At 44.6% G+C, this 17044-nt stretch overlaps 1 protein-coding gene across 1 annotated transcript; it reads left to right on the top strand.

The window, feature by feature from the left end:
• The first annotated feature begins 92 nt into the window (after positions 1-92).
• On the top strand, positions 93-6910 carry UTP23 (UTP23 small subunit processome component). Its single transcript, XM_084848915.1, has 3 exons — positions 93-364; positions 4195-4369; positions 6411-6910. Exons 1-3 carry the CDS (start codon positions 177-179, stop codon positions 6801-6803), a joined length of 756 nt encoding a protein of 251 aa, XP_084705041.1. The 5' UTR covers positions 93-176; the 3' UTR covers positions 6804-6910.
• Positions 6911-17044: the final 10134 nt, after the last annotated feature.

Raw genomic sequence — 17044 nt, 5'->3', positions numbered from 1 at the left:
CGAGACACATTTCCTCCCCCCCCCCGCTTCAGGCAGCTCATCTGCGCAGGCGTGAACCGGCTCTACTTCCGGCACGCGGGGTTGTGCTTCCGGGCGCATAAGCGGTACTCCTACTGGGCGAGGGGCCTCGCTGGGCGCCTCCTCCCCGTCTCTGTGGTTCTCCTGGCGCCTCCGCCATGAAGATCACCCGGCAGAAGCACGCCAAGAAGAACATGGGCTTCTACAAGCACAACTTCGGCTTCCGGGAGCCCTTCCAGGTGCTGCTCGACGGCACCTTCTGCCAGGCCGCGCTGCGCAACAAGATCCAGATCCGCGAACAGTTGCCGGGTTACCTGGCCGGGACCGCGCAGTTCTGCACGACGCGGTGAGGGGGGACGGGGACGGAGTGGGGAGGGGAGGGGAGGGGTGGCACGTGACGCGGGGGAGCCCGGGAGCCGTTGGCAGCGCGCGACGAGGCTGTGCGCGAGCGGAGCGGAGGTGGGTTTTGATAGGGTGACGGAGGAGCCCCTCGTGGGGGGGCGGGGCTGGGGTAAGAGGGACGGTTAGGGGAGGAGCATCGAAGCCTATGAGCCCCGGCAGGGTGGGCGTGGCTCTGTATCTGGCGCCTCCAGATGTTCCTTGTTACGTACTTCGTTGCTCTGGGCGGCTCGCAGCAATTCGCAAGATAACGTGCAGCGTAGCATTTTGTATATTTAAATTTTTAAAGCGCTTTAAAACCGATTTCAGTACAATCCTAGACCTCGTCAAACAGCTGGCATGAATGCCCCGTCATATGCCATGTTGTGTGAGCGGGACATGCTCCCTGCTCGTTGTCCAGCCGGACAGTGCATCACAGTAGACACGGGTAAGGCTCTGGATCTGAAAGCGCTGTATTGCGTGGCCAGCAAGGCACTCTGTCAGCAAAGGGGCAGAGAGCCCCGAGTGTTCAGTGGGGCGGCCTTTTATACAGCGAAATACGTCACATGTAGGGAAGAACTCTAGCCACGCTCTAGTGGCTGCGTTACTCGGAGGCATTCGCACAGTCTGTTATCTGGAAAGGGACTGAATGTTCCTTCCCTGGACTGGGGTGGACGCTTGCCAGCCACTGACACTCAGTACTGCACAAAGTACGACGTTATCAGCCTGCAGTCTGGGGAGGGATTCATCCTCCCTAACAATTCTCAGGGAAACTGCTGACAGGCTGTAATCTGTTTTTCACAAGACTGTGGAGCCGAGACAGGATGACCTAGCGTACAAACATGGAATAACTCTGGTTCATACTAAAGACATTCTGGGGTACACATAACACATTAGGGGTGAGGTTAAAGGATTCTTTCCACAGCCATTAAATGCTTGGGAGTAGAGGACAGTTTTAACCTGGCGCTGAAAAGATGGCAGTGTTGGTGCCAGGTGGGCTTCAATGGGGAGATTATTCCATAATCGGGGGCCACCACTGAAAAGATCTTCTCCCTTGTTGCTATCTTCTGAGCCTCCCTTGGAGGTGGCATTCAGAGGAAGGCCCCAGATGCTGATTGTAGTGGCCCAGTAGGGTTTAGGTCAGGAGAGGCACTCCATCAGGTATTGTGGTCCTGAGCTGTATAAGGCTTTACAGGTTAAAACCAGCACGTTGAATCGGATTAGGAAACATACAGGCAGCCAATGCAAGTGGACCAGAATTGGTTTTGTATAATCTGACCTTCTGGTCCCAGTTATTAACCTGACTGCTGCATTTTGCACAAGGTGCCGCATCTGAACAGACTTCAGGGGCAGCCCCATATAGAGTATACTGCAGTAATCTAACTTGGAGGGTACCAGAGCATAGATTACTGAAGCCAGATTATCCCTGGCCAGATAGGGGCATAGCTGGGCCACCAGCCAAAGCTGGTAGAAGGCACTCCATGCCACTGAGGACACCTGAGTCTCAAGTGAAAGTGACTGCTCCAGGAGAATCCCCAAGGTACAAACTTGACCATGAAGGTGCTTTTTCTTTCACACACTCTCTCCCTTGTCCTACCCAACAGGGTTGGTGTGCAGATAAAATGGGGGACAGGAGACCACCTATGCTCCCTTGAGCCTCTTCAAGAAAGGGGAAGGTATAAGCATAAGCAATAGTTACTGCTCCTCAGATTGTGTCTCCCCCACCCCACCCTCCTTCATGAGGCTGGATGGGTGGATTTGTTTATATACAGTTTATATATTACACACATTTATTATTTATTATTGCATTTATATCCCACCTTTTTTCCTCTTGCAAGGAACCCAAGGTGGCTTACATTATCCTCCTCCTCTCCATTTTATCCTCACAACTACAACCCTGTGAGGTAGGTTGGACTGAGAGTGTGTGACTGGCCCAAAGTCACCCAGTGGTCTTCCATGGCCGAGTGGGGACTAGAACCCAGATCTCCCAGCTCCCAGTCCAACACTCTTGCCACTACACCACACTGGCACATACACACATCATATGTAGGCTGAATCTATACATAGCAGTTTTGCCATTATCATACTGCAGTGATAACTATTGGTGCACATGACACCAATGGGCACCAATAGTTATCACTGCAGTATGAGAAGGGTAAAACTGCTATGTGTAGATTCAGCCATACACATTGTGATGGTGGCATCCAAGCTCAGTTGCTGGTGGCTTCCTCACTTTCGAAATATGCACGTATGCCAGTGATGTGGGCTGGAAAATTTTCCAGTGCCTTATTTTTAATTTCCAGTATATTTTATTTATACGTTCATTAGTAACAGTTGGGGGTTTGTTTTGGCACTGGATAGATGAAGTGTTGAAGCACCTTGACTACACATCACCCGAATGGCCATCTTCAGCCTTCCCTTCTGGAGCCAGAAGGAAAGGCTGGGGCTTATTTTGTCACTGGGCGGCAGAGGTGGTCTAAGTGTCCCTGCAGCCAAGTGCCAAAATGATAAACCCCCAACTCCCTCTCCAGCTTGGAAGGGCGGTATCTTCCCCATAGTTGCTTTATTATATATTTATTAAAATTGTTTATATCTCACCTTTCAAGATACAAATCCCTTCAAAACTATTTATGATTAACATCAATGATTATGAATAAAATCACAGTAATATATATTTACACACATAAGAAGTGATTAGGATCCTTCCCACAGGACCGATGGCCCAGTGGTGGAGAAGGAGTAGGATGCAATGCAGCTGGAGCAGACTGTGAGGTGATCTTTGCCTGCCTGCCTGCCTCAGAAGCTGCATATGTGAGAGCTGGAGTGGTGTAGTTGTTAAAGTGTTGGACTAGGACAGCCTCCCCCAGCCTAGTACCCTCCAGCTCCCATCAACCCCTGTCAACATGGTCAAGGATGCTGGGAGTGGTAATTCAAAACATCTGGAGGGCAACAGGTTGGAGAATGCTGGACTAAGACCAGGCAGACACAGGTTCAAATCCCCAATTCAGCCATGAAGTTCACTGGATAACCTTGAGTCAGTCACTATGTCTCAGCCGCACAGGGATGGTATGAAGATAAAATCAGGTTTGGAGACTATGTCTGCTGCCATCAGCTTGGAGGAAGGGCAGGGTATCAATCAGGTATGGGGAATGTGTGACCATCCAGATGTTGGTCTGCCACTTGCATCATGTTTCACCATCGGCTATGCTGCTAGGCCTGATGGGAGTTGCAGTTCAGCAACATCTGGTGGGTCACATGTCCCCGATATCTGGTATAAATGTAACACCCTCACACTGCATCATAAGGTACACTAGCATATTTATATCAGGGTGAGGCAACCTGGTACCCTCCAGATGTTCTGGGCTACAACTTCTGCCAGCCTAAGCCCGCATGGCAAATGGTCAGGAATTATGGGAATTGTAGTCCAAAACGTCTGGAGGGCACCAGCTTGCCTACTCCTGGTGTATATGATAGATACATTTCATTGTCTTGATGTTCATGCCAGTTGCTGGTGGCAGCACACGCTCATACGTAACTTCCTAAAGAATAGCTGTGTTAGCAAAAATCAATCCAGACTCCCATGGCGCTTTAAAGACCCACAGATGTATTAGGCTGTAAATGTGAATGCTTACGAGAGAGTCCCATAGAATTCAGAGGGGCTTACTTCCAAAGTAGACTGTTGGTCCCTGACCTCACAAAACGTGTGATTAATTTGGACTCGGGTTCAGAATTTAAAATCTCTTTGGTATTTGAGTAAGATTCTTTGCTATTATAATTCTTATTCCATTTTTCCTTTAGGTGTGTCCTAAAAGAACTGGAATCCTTGGGAAAGGAGTTATATGGTGCAAAACTAATTGCACAGAGATTTCAGGTTCGCCATTGTTCTCACTTCAAGAGTCCAGTGAGCGGCTCAGTCTGCCTGTTGTCCATGACTGAGGATGGCAATCCACACCATTATTTCATTGCTACGCAGGTAACATTCTTTCACAAGTTTGCATGAACAAAGCACCTAATTTCCTTTTCTGTGGCTTAGAATCTGGCCATTCGGTAGCGAGTTTTGAATAAGTAGGTTCAGCTTACCCGTTGGCACTGCTGTGGAAAAATTTATGCAGATTTGCTGGAGCTGCATAAGCCCAGTCCAATACAAGGCAGTACTTGATCCTCAGCTTAACAAAACAGGTTTTCAGAACAGACTTGCTCAGAAGTGAACCTTGTTGAGTTCAACAGGATTTAAGTTTGCTTGTCTTGCTAACAGTAAATATGCTTAGGATTGCAGTCTTCCTGCAGCAAGTCTCTCAGCATAGGATTAGAGTCACAAAAGTGAGGGTGTTTATGGATAGATGTTATTTCTGAAAGAGAGGTGAAGAAGTTGGGGGGCTTGTCTGCATGATACATATTTCCTTTTAGTTGATAGATCAAAAGGCAACTGCATCATGTCTGTGCAATCTTATACAAGGCTATTCGGAAGTAAAGCTCACTGAGTTCAGTGGGGCTTTCTCTCATTGTATATAGGATTGCAGCCGAAGGGTTGGAGCGTGTCTGAAAAAAGCAGGCCCCCATGAAGGCAAGAAAGAGGACCTGAGGATGTGCAGCTCTGCGTACAGAACAAATGGCTATATTATGAGCTGTGTTGCCACTTCTGCCTTCCTCCAGTATGATTATCAGAAATGTGTGATACAAAAAGTGCTTGAGTGTTAAAAGCATTACACATACAATATCTCACTAATAATTACTTTACATTAATAACTGTAATAATTTTCCCATATTGTGGATAAAGATGTCAGAGCAGGGGTGAGATTTAAACCAGGAAACATATTAGTTCACAGCTTATATGACCTACAGTACCTTACACTAGGTCTCAAAATTGGAAACACTCGAGCATTATGGAATCGGGAGAACTAGTTAATATATTCTAGCAAATGCCCATCATTAGGGCAGGCAGGGAGCAGAGAAAGTGCCTGTAAATTGCAGGGACACCTGGAGGAGCAGAATACATTTCTGCTGGCTGAAATGCATAACATCCCTTTCTGGGGGCCAAACTACAACTATGTTGAATGCACGATGACATATAACATGTTAGCATTTGTGATTTTTAATAGTAGTTGCAGGTTGTCTTTATCAGGCTTGGGGATGGGTGAGTTATTTGTTGCAATTCCATTGAAAATGCCTCTTCCCACCCTGAAGTTGCTGTTTGCCCTGGAAGGGAAGCTGCTATAGGTGCCAGTAGTAGCTTCCTTCCCACATCAGATAGCAGCTTGAGGGGCAGAATTCTTGTCAGGCCCACAGCGCAGGGGGAATCGTATAAATCCTCTCCTCCCCCCCACCCCCAATGACCGCTGTTTAAAAACATGTGTAGCAGAGGTGTGGGGCAGGTTTGGCTCCTGACAGCTTACTGATTGCAGTCATTTTATCTCAGGGTTTACAGAGAGTAATTTGGAATCAAAGCTGCTCCTGTCAGGATAGCCCTCATCCCTAGCCTCTTTTCCTTAGTCACTGGCTTTTATACTCACAGATCAATATAGTACCAACAATTCACTCTCGCACTTGTTCTGTCTGGGTGTGGGGGGAGAGAGAGAGCAGGGCACAGAAGGGTCACACTCCTTATCAGAGAAGACGATGAGATTTCTGGGGAAGTGTTGCGGGATTTATGGTACGTTTTGGGGGGTAGTGGTGGCTCTGATAACAGACTACCTCACACTTGGCATTGGGAACTGAGCAGGCCTCAACACCTGTATAACTTTTACACCTAGTAGTTCACTACACTGCAGCTTTAAAGCTTTTAGAGTATTAAACTAGTTTACTGCTATATCTTTATGCAGATTCAACAACATTTTAGTAAATAAGCAAATGAGGGAAGAAAATTGGAGTGTTTCCAATCAATTAACCGTTCTTTTCTAGGCTGTTATCTACTAGGTGTATACACCAGTGTGCCTTCATTTGTGAAACATCTGTATGGAACCAGGATTGTCTTAACTGTGTTCTGTTTTGTTTTTGTTTCTTTAAATACTTTATAGGATCAGGATCTGGCAACAAAAATAAAGAAAAGGGCTGGCATTCCTCTTCTGTTCATAATACAGAACACTATGGTTCTAGACAAACCTTCTGCTAAATCTTTGGCCTCTGTTCAAATGATGCAGACAAATAGGCTTATGCCAGAGCACCAGAAACAGAGCATTGCAGTTCTCAAAGAGGAGCAGGGCCTAGTGATGTCCTCAGAGCCTAAAAAAAGGAAACGTAAAAGAGCTGCTGGCCCCAACCCCCTCAGTTGCCTGAAGAAAAAGAAAAAAGGCGAAGAGACCTCACAGCCTTCAGCAACCAAAAAAAAGGGGAATAGGACGCACAGCAAAAGGAAAGCAGAAGTTACTGCTGGGGTTGTGCAGTCAGGGCTCCAGAATGTAGAAGCATAAACCCATCCCAAGAAAACTTGGTGGGCATAATTATTCTGTGAACTTTGGGTAAAGACAGTGTCTACTGCTAATGCAATATGGTAATAAATCTCTGTGGTTTTTTTAAATCTAGTTTATATAACACACACATATGTATATACAACAGTAGGTCAAAAAGAACCAATTTTCCTGTACAACCTTTTATATCTCATTTTGAAGAGATTGTAAAGTTCTGTCTTAAACTGCATAAGAAAGTATTACTCAGGGGAGCCACGTGACACTGAAAGTGATTAAAAGTTGGTGTGCAGTGTTGCAAAGTAAAAACACCGGTACCTCTTGATAGAAGAACCAGAGGGTAAAACCACATATCAAACTTGTCTTTCCTCCCTGGAAGCCCCCTCCTACCCCCCACCCCCAAAGCCTGGATCCATGGAAACTGGCTGTGATTGTCTGTTGATGAATTCATACATGATCTAGTAGAAAACTAGTTTCTAAGTTTAGACAGGTGCTTTTTAAGTGTGTCTGTGATCCTATCAAAGTCCCATTATTTTAATAGAAGAGAAGCACATATTTAGCACTCTCTCTTTTCTCGCCCACTTCTAAATCAACACGACTTAGAAGTGCTTAAATGTGGTTGACATATGCCTTTAAATATACAGAGTAGTGGGGTTATTTCTGCCACTGAAGATTAATTTCTAATGCATTATCAATTGTAACCCCAAATAACTAATTGTATTCCTATTCCATATCTAGTTTGTTTAATTATAAGATCTGAACTGGATAAAATAGGAATTCTTTATCTCTCACTATTATCTGACTCGGATTCAGTCAGGTTCCAATCTGCTGGGAACTAAACAGTTCCCTGAAAGACCATTTTTAATGCTGAATGACAAATCCTAGAGCCAGAGTGATAGTCTTTTGAAAATTCTATACATATCTTGGTCTTTCAGCAAAGACTTTCACTGACTTTCTTTCACTGTTCTCTACACTCAGAACATGATCCATGGTATTAATTACTGCAGAAGGTTGAAATAGACAAATACCAAAAGGATTACAAAGTTGGAGTAAATACTGAGAGACTGAAGTTTGGAGTGGGATGGTGGAAAGAGTGACACTGGAAGCCTGAATGAAATGATCCTGATCTACAATTAAAGCTAGAATTCAGCCTACCTGTTAGTAACTTGCAGTGCAGCCCTGTATGTGTCCGCTTAGGAGTAAGTCCCATTAAGTTAAATTGGGCTTACTCCCAGGTAAATCTTAGCCTCTGTTTTAATCTAAGTGCAGGACCATATTCCCCACTCACTCACTCTCTGTCCTTCCCTATCTATATGCTGAAAGGAGAATTTTGAAACCTGTATAAATTATACACTTTGCATAAGTAGTCTTGCATAATTCTGATTTTGTTAGTCATGGAGAATGCAAAGAGCTGTTGAAGAGCTGAAGTCCTGCTCCAAATAACTAGAAATCATATTGCATGTTTACAGCTTTACCCTCTACAAAATCACTCCTTTTTCATTTAAAAAAGGAAGGAAACTGATTTGCAGCAGAATTCAGCTCCTGCAGTAAATATACACCTGAGACGGGTTAAATGTATCTGGGTTTTGTGATCACCCCATGCAAACATGAAATGTGTTGGGTGAAGAATTCAACATCTTTAAAATGGATTTAATGCTAGACAATTTCTGGTGATACCTAAGTGGGCAGGAGAAGGTGTCTAAGCAAGATTTCCCTATAGCTAGTAGAAGCAGAATAAATTAAGCAAATTTGTATAATGTACTCCAATTACAGAATAACTTTTTCTTGGCATAGAAATTTGATTCCCTTGCTATAGATGTCTGATTTTTTTTTTTATTTAAGAGAGCTTTGACAGTGGGCTTTGGCTGTTTGTGTTCAGCTTTTGAGTTAATGATCGTATTTTGTGGGTTATTTTTGTTCTTTGCATCCCGCCTTTTGATAGCATAAACAAGGTAATTAAGAATCAATTAAATACCCCAGTAAAACAACTATTAATATCTCACTAGAATTAATCTTAAACACAATGGCCTTTCAGAGCGTAGTTCTCCCAACATGGCTCACAACCAATTAAAACATGAGATTGGTTTTTATATATTCGTATTTAAACACAATTACAGAATTAAAATCAGCAGTTTGAAACAATATAAAGCCCAGCTCAGCACTTATATTAAAAGCAGATTGACATAAGTTTTTAAGGCCTGTATGAAAGCTAATTGCGAAGAGAAAACTCCCTGGAAAAGACCCTGATGCTGGGAAAGACTGAAGGCAAAAGGAGAAGGGGACGGCAGAGGATGAGATGGCTAGATAGTATCACCGATGCAATGAATATGGACTTGAGCACGCTCCGGGAGAGAGCACAGGACAGGAAGGCCTGGCGTGCTATGGTACATGGGGTCACGAAGAGTCGGACATGACTGAACAACAACAACAATGAAAGCTAATGATGAAGTTGCAGAAATTGAAAAGGCCCTTACTTTAGTGCCCACCAATCATACAGATCTTGAGGGTGGGCCTGTGAGCAGGGCCTCCAATGCTGAACTTAAAGCCCAGGCAGGTTCATTTCATCTATTTGTATGCTACTTTCCCACAAAATTGTGCGCAAAGCAGCTCAGAACATAAATGAACAGCAATAAATATAATTTGCAATAACGTATCAAATACTAAATCTATCAATATTCACAAAATACTATAGAAGCAATTTCAAATAGTCATAATGTTAGCAGATAAATATAGTAGAAAAATTGGCACACACAACATCCAATAAAACAGTGCAAATAAACCTAGTCCAACAACAACACTAAATGGGAAAGCAAATAAAGCGTAATACAGAAATTTAAGAAACACTTCCTACAAGGATAAATAAACCTCCATTCCACATGGATTTTCCACATCATGCAATAATTGGTTACCAGCCACACTTATCATGTGTGGCAGCCTTCCTCTCGGCTCTATGATGAGTCTTCTCTCATAGTCCCTTTTCCATCTCTCACCTGGGAAGGTTAACCCGCCAGTCATCTTTCAAGCCCCACATATTCTCAGAAATTTAACATTCAGTCCCTCTCCACCAAACACCCCTTCCACCACTGGTCTTTATTGGGCTCCAAGGTGGTGGGTGGGCTGAGGGGCAGTTGGAAATTCTCAACCCCTTGATGTTAGTCCCTCTCCACCAAACACTCCTTTGTTTGGTTTGTATGAGTACAGGAAACATTACAAGTGTGAAAGGGGCATTCTTGTTCCTGCCAACCTGGGCTTACATACAAATCTCTATTTCTCTAACGTTAGTGGTTTACATTTGAAGGTGTGTGTGGGGGGGAGTAAAATATGCAGGGCTTTATTTTGAATGCCCACACAACATCCAGATGATCAGAATTGTCGCAAAGTCCTCAATCTCCTCAATTGCATAGGAATGTCAGCCAGTCCATATATATTTAAATCCAGATAAATATGTCATTCCTTTGGACCAAAATAACAGCTTGTAAGTAAGCTCCCTTCTGTGTTATGTGTCTAGCAGCAGCTAGGGAAGTATGAAAGTTCCACAACGGATCTCGGGGAGGCCGAATGCCAGCACATTCGGCCCCCAAAATCGGTGGTGGAACAGCCCCCCCCGGGACGGGACTTACCTTCGGCGGATCTTCCTGGTGGCGGCGGCTCCAGCGGCGGTTCGGCAGCGGCGGCAGCAGCGGCCGGTCTTCCAACCAGCTGCCGCCGCCGCCATTTCCAGGTAAAAAAAAACAAAAACAAAAAAGTGATAGGCTACATAAAGATTTACGTAGCCTATCATGGCTAGATTTTAAAAAAACACCGTGATAGGCTACGTAAATGTTTACGTAGCCTATCACAGCTGATTAAAAAAAAAAAACGCGCATACGCAAATGGTGGCAGCCATGGGCGCTGCCATTTACGTTCTTATTTTGGCATGTCTTAGTCTACGTAAACATTTACGTAGACTAAGATGGCGAAAATAAGGGGAACGCAAAGAGTGTAGCGTCTATGCTATTTGTGTTCCCCTTATTTTCGCCATCTTAGTCTATGTAAATGTTTACGTAGACGAAGACGTGCCAAAATAAGGAACGCAAATGCGTACGCGCGTGTTGTTGTTTTTTTAATCAGCCGTGATAAGCTACGTAAACATTTATGTAGCCTATCACGGCTGACTGCAGGGACGCAAGCGGCGGCGGCTACAGCCGCCGCCATTTGCGTCCCTGCTAGCCAGCGGCTGGATGTCTGGCTGCTGGAGGAGCCGGCCGGCGGCTCCACAGAATCCCTGCGGAGCAGAGCCAGCCGGCCAGGATTCCGGGGGGGAGGAACGGAGCGCCTCTTCCCCCGGCCAGGATTCCGGGGGGAGGGACGGAACGCCTCCCCCCCAGCATCAGCATAATCCGCGGAAAGGTAAGTACCTTTCGTACATCCCGAGCAGCAGCTCATGTCAGCAAGAGCCAAGCAGAAAGCAACCCATTCTGTGAGATCTCTGCCCTTTGGAGAAGTGGCAGCCTAAACTGGATTACTGCCTACACTCTTCGTGAGTGGGTAAGACAGATGAAACAGAATTGAAGAAAACAAGGTTCTAACCCATTCACTGGATTCTACACCAACAAAAGGCTGGAGGTGCACAATTAAAGACACACTCATATTTTCCATGTGTGTATCTTGCCCAAGGGTCTTCGATCATTTGTACTGATCCATGGGGTTGGAGAGGAACGCTTCCTGCCCCATCCTGGAATAATTTTTTCTCTGAAGGTCCCCTCAAATGGTGCTATTTTGAGATTTCCTTCCACCAGCCATTGTTATTGCATAAATGAATTGCAGCTGGTTCGATACACTTGGCAAAGCTTCTCCCTCCCACTAATGAAGAAGAGTCAAAGAACTAGATATTTCTCAAGGTGTATCTTCTTTGCTTCTGGCTGCTATGCTTTACTTCATGAGCTGCTTAAAAGTGATGTTTACAAAACTAACAGCACTGTGGTGATACCTAGCAATAGATTACAAGGTATACAACATGCTTTGAACCAGAGAGGACGTATAACCAGGTGAAGACCTTTTTCCCAGGCATTTTTAGCGTTTTAGCATTCCAGTTTTTTTAGCTCTGCTATCTTAAATCTGCTATTGTGTTTGAAATACCTGCAGCACTACTACGAGGTTTTACTCTGGTTGTATTTTTATTCTGTAGTTCTAATTATATTTTATATTGTATTTTCTGTTCTATTTTTGTGGTTTTAATTTTGTGGACCGCTCAGAGAGCTTCAGCTATTGGGCGGTATAAAAATGAAATACAGAAATATTTAAGCAAGTCTGAAATCCATACACCTTTACCAAGTATCACAAAGTTCTTAGTATTTGTGGGTTGTGCAGAATAGGAAAGCTTGTAAAAAGTGTGTCATCTTTTAAGAAGTGGTAAACTTAACTAATTAGGTTGCTCTTGTGCAGTGATGGGGAAAGCACCCCACATCATTTTTAAAAAGTTTTGTGGTATTTTAAATAGATTTATGGTGGCATTCCAACATAATTGTAGTTAGAATTACAACATAAGCCTGGAAGCATCCCAATGTGTGTCTTTCTGCCATGTTCAAAGGAAGTCACAGTGGAAGACAAAGAAAACCTGGCTGTTGCCTTTTTGTTGTTGTTGTTGTTCAGTCGTTCAGTCGTGTCCGACTCTTCGTGACCCCATGGACCATAGCACGCCAGGCCTTCCTGTCCTGCGCTCTCTCCTGGAGTGTGCTCAAGTTCATATTCATTGCATCGGTGATGCTATCTAGCCATCTCATCCTCTGCCATCCCCTTCTCCTTTTGCCTTCAGTCTTTCCCAGCATCAGGGTCTTTTCCAGAGAGTTTTCTCTTCGCATTAGGTGGCCAAAATAGTTGAGCTTCAGCTTCATTATCTGTCCTTCCAATGAGCACTCAGGGTTGATTTCCTTTAGTATGGACTGATTTGACCTCCTTGCAGTCCAGGGGACTTGTAAGAGTCTTCTCCAGCACCACAGTTCGAAAGCATCAATTCTTCGGCGCTCAGCCTTCCTTATAGTCCAGCTCTCACAGCCATACATTACTACTGGGAAAACCATAGCTTTGATTAGACGGACCTTTGTCGGCAAGGTGATGTCTCTGCTTCTTACTATGCTGTCTAGGTTGGCCATAGCTTTCCTCCCAAGGAGCAAGCGTCTTTTAATTTCATGGCTACAGTCACCGTCTGCGGTGATCTTGGAGCCCAAGAAAGTAAAATCTGTCACTGCTTCCATTTTTTCCCCTTCTGTATGCCAGGAAGTGATGGGGCCAGATGCCATGATCTTAGTTTTTTTAATGTTGAGTTTCAAACCAGCTTTTGCACTCTCCTCTTTCACCCTCAACAAGAGGCTCTTTAGATCCTCTTCGCTTTCTGCCATTAGGGTGGTATTGTCTGCATATCGGAGGTTGTTGATAATTCTCCCAGCAATCTTAATTCCGACCTCTGATTCATCCAACCCGGCATTTCTCATGATGTACTCTGCATATAAGTTAAATAAGCAGGGTGACAATATGCAGCCTTGTCGTACTCCTTTCCCAATTTTGAAGCAATCGGTTGTTCCATGTCCGGTTCTTACTGTTGCTTCTTGACCCTCATACAGGTTTCTCAGGAGACAGGTAAGGTGGTCTGGTACTCCCATCACTTTAAGAATTTGCCACAGTTTGTTGTGATCCACACAATCAAAGGCTTTAGCGTAGTCAATGAAGCAGAAATAGACGTTTTTCTGGAATTCTCTTGCTTTCTCCATGATGCAGCGAATGTTGGCGATTTGATCTCTAGTTCCTCTGCCTCTTCTAAACCCAGCTTGTACTTCCGGTAGTTCTCGGTTCGCATACTGCTGAAGCCTAGCTTGTAGGATTTTGAGCATCACCTTGCTGGCATGTGAAATGAGCGCAATGGTGCGGTAGTTTGAACACTCTTTGGCATTGCCCTTCTTTGGAATTGGAATGTAAACTGACCTTTTCCAGTCTTGCGGCCATTGTTGAGTGTTCCAAATTTGTTGGCATATTGAATGCAGCACTTTAACAGCATCATCTTTTAGGATTTTAAATAGCTCAACTGGAATACTGTCATCTCCACTAGCTTTGTTGTTAGTAATGCTTCCTAAGGCCCACTTGACTTCACTTTCTAGGATGTCCGGCTCAAGTTCAGTGACCGCACTATCGTGGCTATCAGGGACAGTCAGATCTTTCCTGTATAGTTCTTCTGTGTATTCTTGCCACCTCTTCTTAATCTCATCTGCTTCTGTTAGGTCCCTGCCTTCTTTGTCCTTTATCATGCCAGTCTTTGCACAAAATGTTCCCTTGAGATCTTCGATTTTCTTGAAAAGATCTCTAGTCTTTCCCATTCTGTTGTTTTCCTCGATTTCTTTGCATTGTTCATTTAAGAAGGCCTTCTTGTCTCTCCTTGCTATTCTCTGGAACTCTGCATTCAGTTGGATATATCTTCCCCTTTCTCCCTTGCTTTTCGCTGCCCTTCTTTCCTCAGCGACTTGTAAAGCCTCATCAGACAGCCACTTGGCTTTCTTGCATTTCTTTTTCTTTGGGATGGATTTCGTTGCTGCCTCCTGAACAATGTTACGGACCTCCGTCCATAGTTCCTCAGGCACTCTGTCTATCAGGTCTAATCCCTGAAATCTATTCCTCACCTCCACTGTGTATTCATAAGGGATATGATTGAGGTCATACCTGAATGGTTTAGTGGTTTTCCCTATGTTCTTCAATTTAAGCTGAAATTTTGCAACAAGAAGCTCATGATCTGAGCTACAGTCAGCTCCAGGTCTTGTTTTTACTGACTGTATAGAGCTTCTCCATCTTTGGCTGCAAAGGACATAATCAATCTGATTTCGATATTGACCACCTGGTGATGTCCATGTGTAGAGTCGTCTCTTGTGCTCTTGGAAAAGAGTGTTTGCTATGATCAGCGTGTTCTCTTGGCAAAACTCTATTAGCTTTTGTCCTGCTTCATTTTGTACACCAAGGCCATGCTTGCCTGTTATCCCGGTGATTTCTTGACTTCCTACTTTAGCATTCCAATCCCCTATGATGAAGAGGACATCTTTTTTTGGTGTTAGTTCTAGAAGGTGTAGGTCTTCATAGAACCGATCAACCTCAGCTTCTTCGGCCTCAGTGGTTGGGGCATAGACTTGAATTATTGTGATGTTGAATGGTTTGCCTTGGATTCGTACTGAGATCATTCTATTGTTTTTAAGATTGTACCCCAGTACTGCTTTCCCCACCCTTTTGTTGACTATGAGTGCTACTCTATTTCTTCTAAGGGATTCTTGCCCACAATAGTAGATCTGATGGTCACCTGAATTAAATTCTCCCATGCCTGTCCATTTTAGTTCGTTGATTCCCAAGATGTCGATGTTCAAATCATGCCATCTCATGTTTGACCACCTCCAACTTACCTTGATTCATTGATCTGACATTCCAGGTTCCTAAACAATATTGTTCTTTACAGCATCGGATTTTCTTTTCCTTTTAGGCAGCAGGAAATTACACTTTGGGAAATATCTGTTCTATGGCATTTTCCATTTATAATATAGCCTTTAGCAAAGATTTATATCTGTCAGACTTAACTATGGCAAAAGTCTGTGCTTGCAACAACTCCAGTTTCAGCAGGACGATAAGAGAAAAGTTATACACCAATTAGATGTACTTACACAAAAACCAAGGCCTGCAACTATGAACTCGATGTTCCACAACAGCAAAAGAACAATCAAACCAAAAACAGCATGGACTACATACTATCTGATTAGTTGTTTTATGTATTTCATTTCTGAAAGCCACCTTGGGAGTGCTTCTGCCCTGAAGGGTGTCTAAGAAATGTTCAAAATATATAAAATAAATAAATAAAAATGAGCCCCATGTCCTTCTTTAGATCAGAGATTTAGGGAGAAATCCTTTGGCCCCTAGAGAGCATCTGGCAGACCGTAGGATACTTCAGAGTCCTGGAACTGAGTCCACCCCTCCCTTCACAACTGGCACGGAGAGAACCACGCCAGCTGCCTCTACAAGGTTGCAACAGCACAGCAACCTCAAAGAGGAGGGAATGGGGGCATTCCTGTGACCAGGGAGGGAACTGGGGAGGCGGGGATACAAGCTATCCTCCCTCCTTCCCCCTCCCTGGTGCTTTAACTAGACAGGCGAAAGCACCCATCTAGATGAAATACTTTGATCTGATTCAGCAGGCCACTTTTTAAGTGATGTTTGTAGGTCACTGTAGTAAGACTGAGGCTGTGTTTGGACAATCAGCACAGAGGAAGGTATCATGACTTCTCCCCCCCCCCCCATATTTGCATAATCCCCAGGCATTGTAGTGTGGGTTGGCATGTCATCCGAACCGGGAGCATGGCACTGTGCAGTGGCTTCATACCCACCCTGCAACCTCTCCTCATTGTGGGTTGTAGGGTGGGTACGAAGCCACCCCCGCCGCACTGCACACCCATTCTGGACAATGTACCAACCCACACTGCCTCACGGAGAATGATGCAGCCACAATGTGATGTGGCTGCAAAAAAAGGCAAATGCCATTTTGGCCTGCATCAATAGAAGCATAGCTTCCAAATCCCGGGGAGTATTAGTTCCCCTCTACTCAGCACTGGTAAGGCCTCATCTGGAGTACTGTGTCCAGTTCTGGGCACCACACTTTAAGAAGGATGCAGACAAACTGGAGAGGGTTCAGAGGAGGGCAACAAAGATGATCAGGGGACTGGAAACAAAGCCCTATGAAGAGACTGAAAGAACTGGGCGTGTTTAGCCTTGAGAAGAGAAGACTGAGGGGAGATAGGAGAGCGCTCAAGTATTTGAAAGGTTGTCACAGAGAGGAAGGCCAGGATCTCTTCTCAATCATCCCAGAGTGCAGGACACGGAATCATGGGCTCAAGTTACAGGAAGCCAGATTCTGGCTGAACATCAGGAGAAACCTCTTGCCTGTTAGAGCAATATGACAATGGAACCAATTCCCTATGGAGGTGGTGGGCTCTCCCACACTGGAGGCATTCAAGACGAGGCTGGACAGCCATCTGTCAGGGATGCTCTGACTTGGATTCCTGCATTGAGCAGGGGGTTGGACTCGATGGCCTTGTAGGCCCCTTCCAACCCTACTATTCTATGCAAATGGCAGTCATACACAGGGGTGGAGGGAGAAGCCACAATGGCTTCTTTCCCTAGCATTGAAATGACAATGAAATGACATTCATTGTCATTGAAATGACAGAATCTTTTTTTAAGACCCAAAAACC

This window comes from Heloderma suspectum, chromosome 4, assembly GCF_057233095.1.
Source record: "Heloderma suspectum isolate Gila_16-S chromosome 4, 16-S_ref, whole genome shotgun sequence".
Taxonomy (NCBI): Eukaryota; Metazoa; Chordata; class Lepidosauria; order Squamata; family Helodermatidae; genus Heloderma; species Heloderma suspectum.
This window is presented reverse-complemented; position numbering and strand designations above follow the sequence as displayed.

Bases quoted from the DNA above. Each gene is read 5' to 3' on its own strand.
- UTP23 (XM_084848915.1), top strand. From the start codon at position 177: ATGAAGATCACCCGGCAGAAGCACGCCAAGAAGAACATGGGCTTCTAC. The intron at 365-4,194 runs GTGAGGGGGGAC...TTTTTCCTTTAG, and splicing joins GCGCAGTTCTGCACGACGCG to GTGTGTCCTAAAAGAACTGG. The intron at 4,370-6,410 runs GTAACATTCTTT...AATACTTTATAG, and splicing joins ATTATTTCATTGCTACGCAG to GATCAGGATCTGGCAACAAA.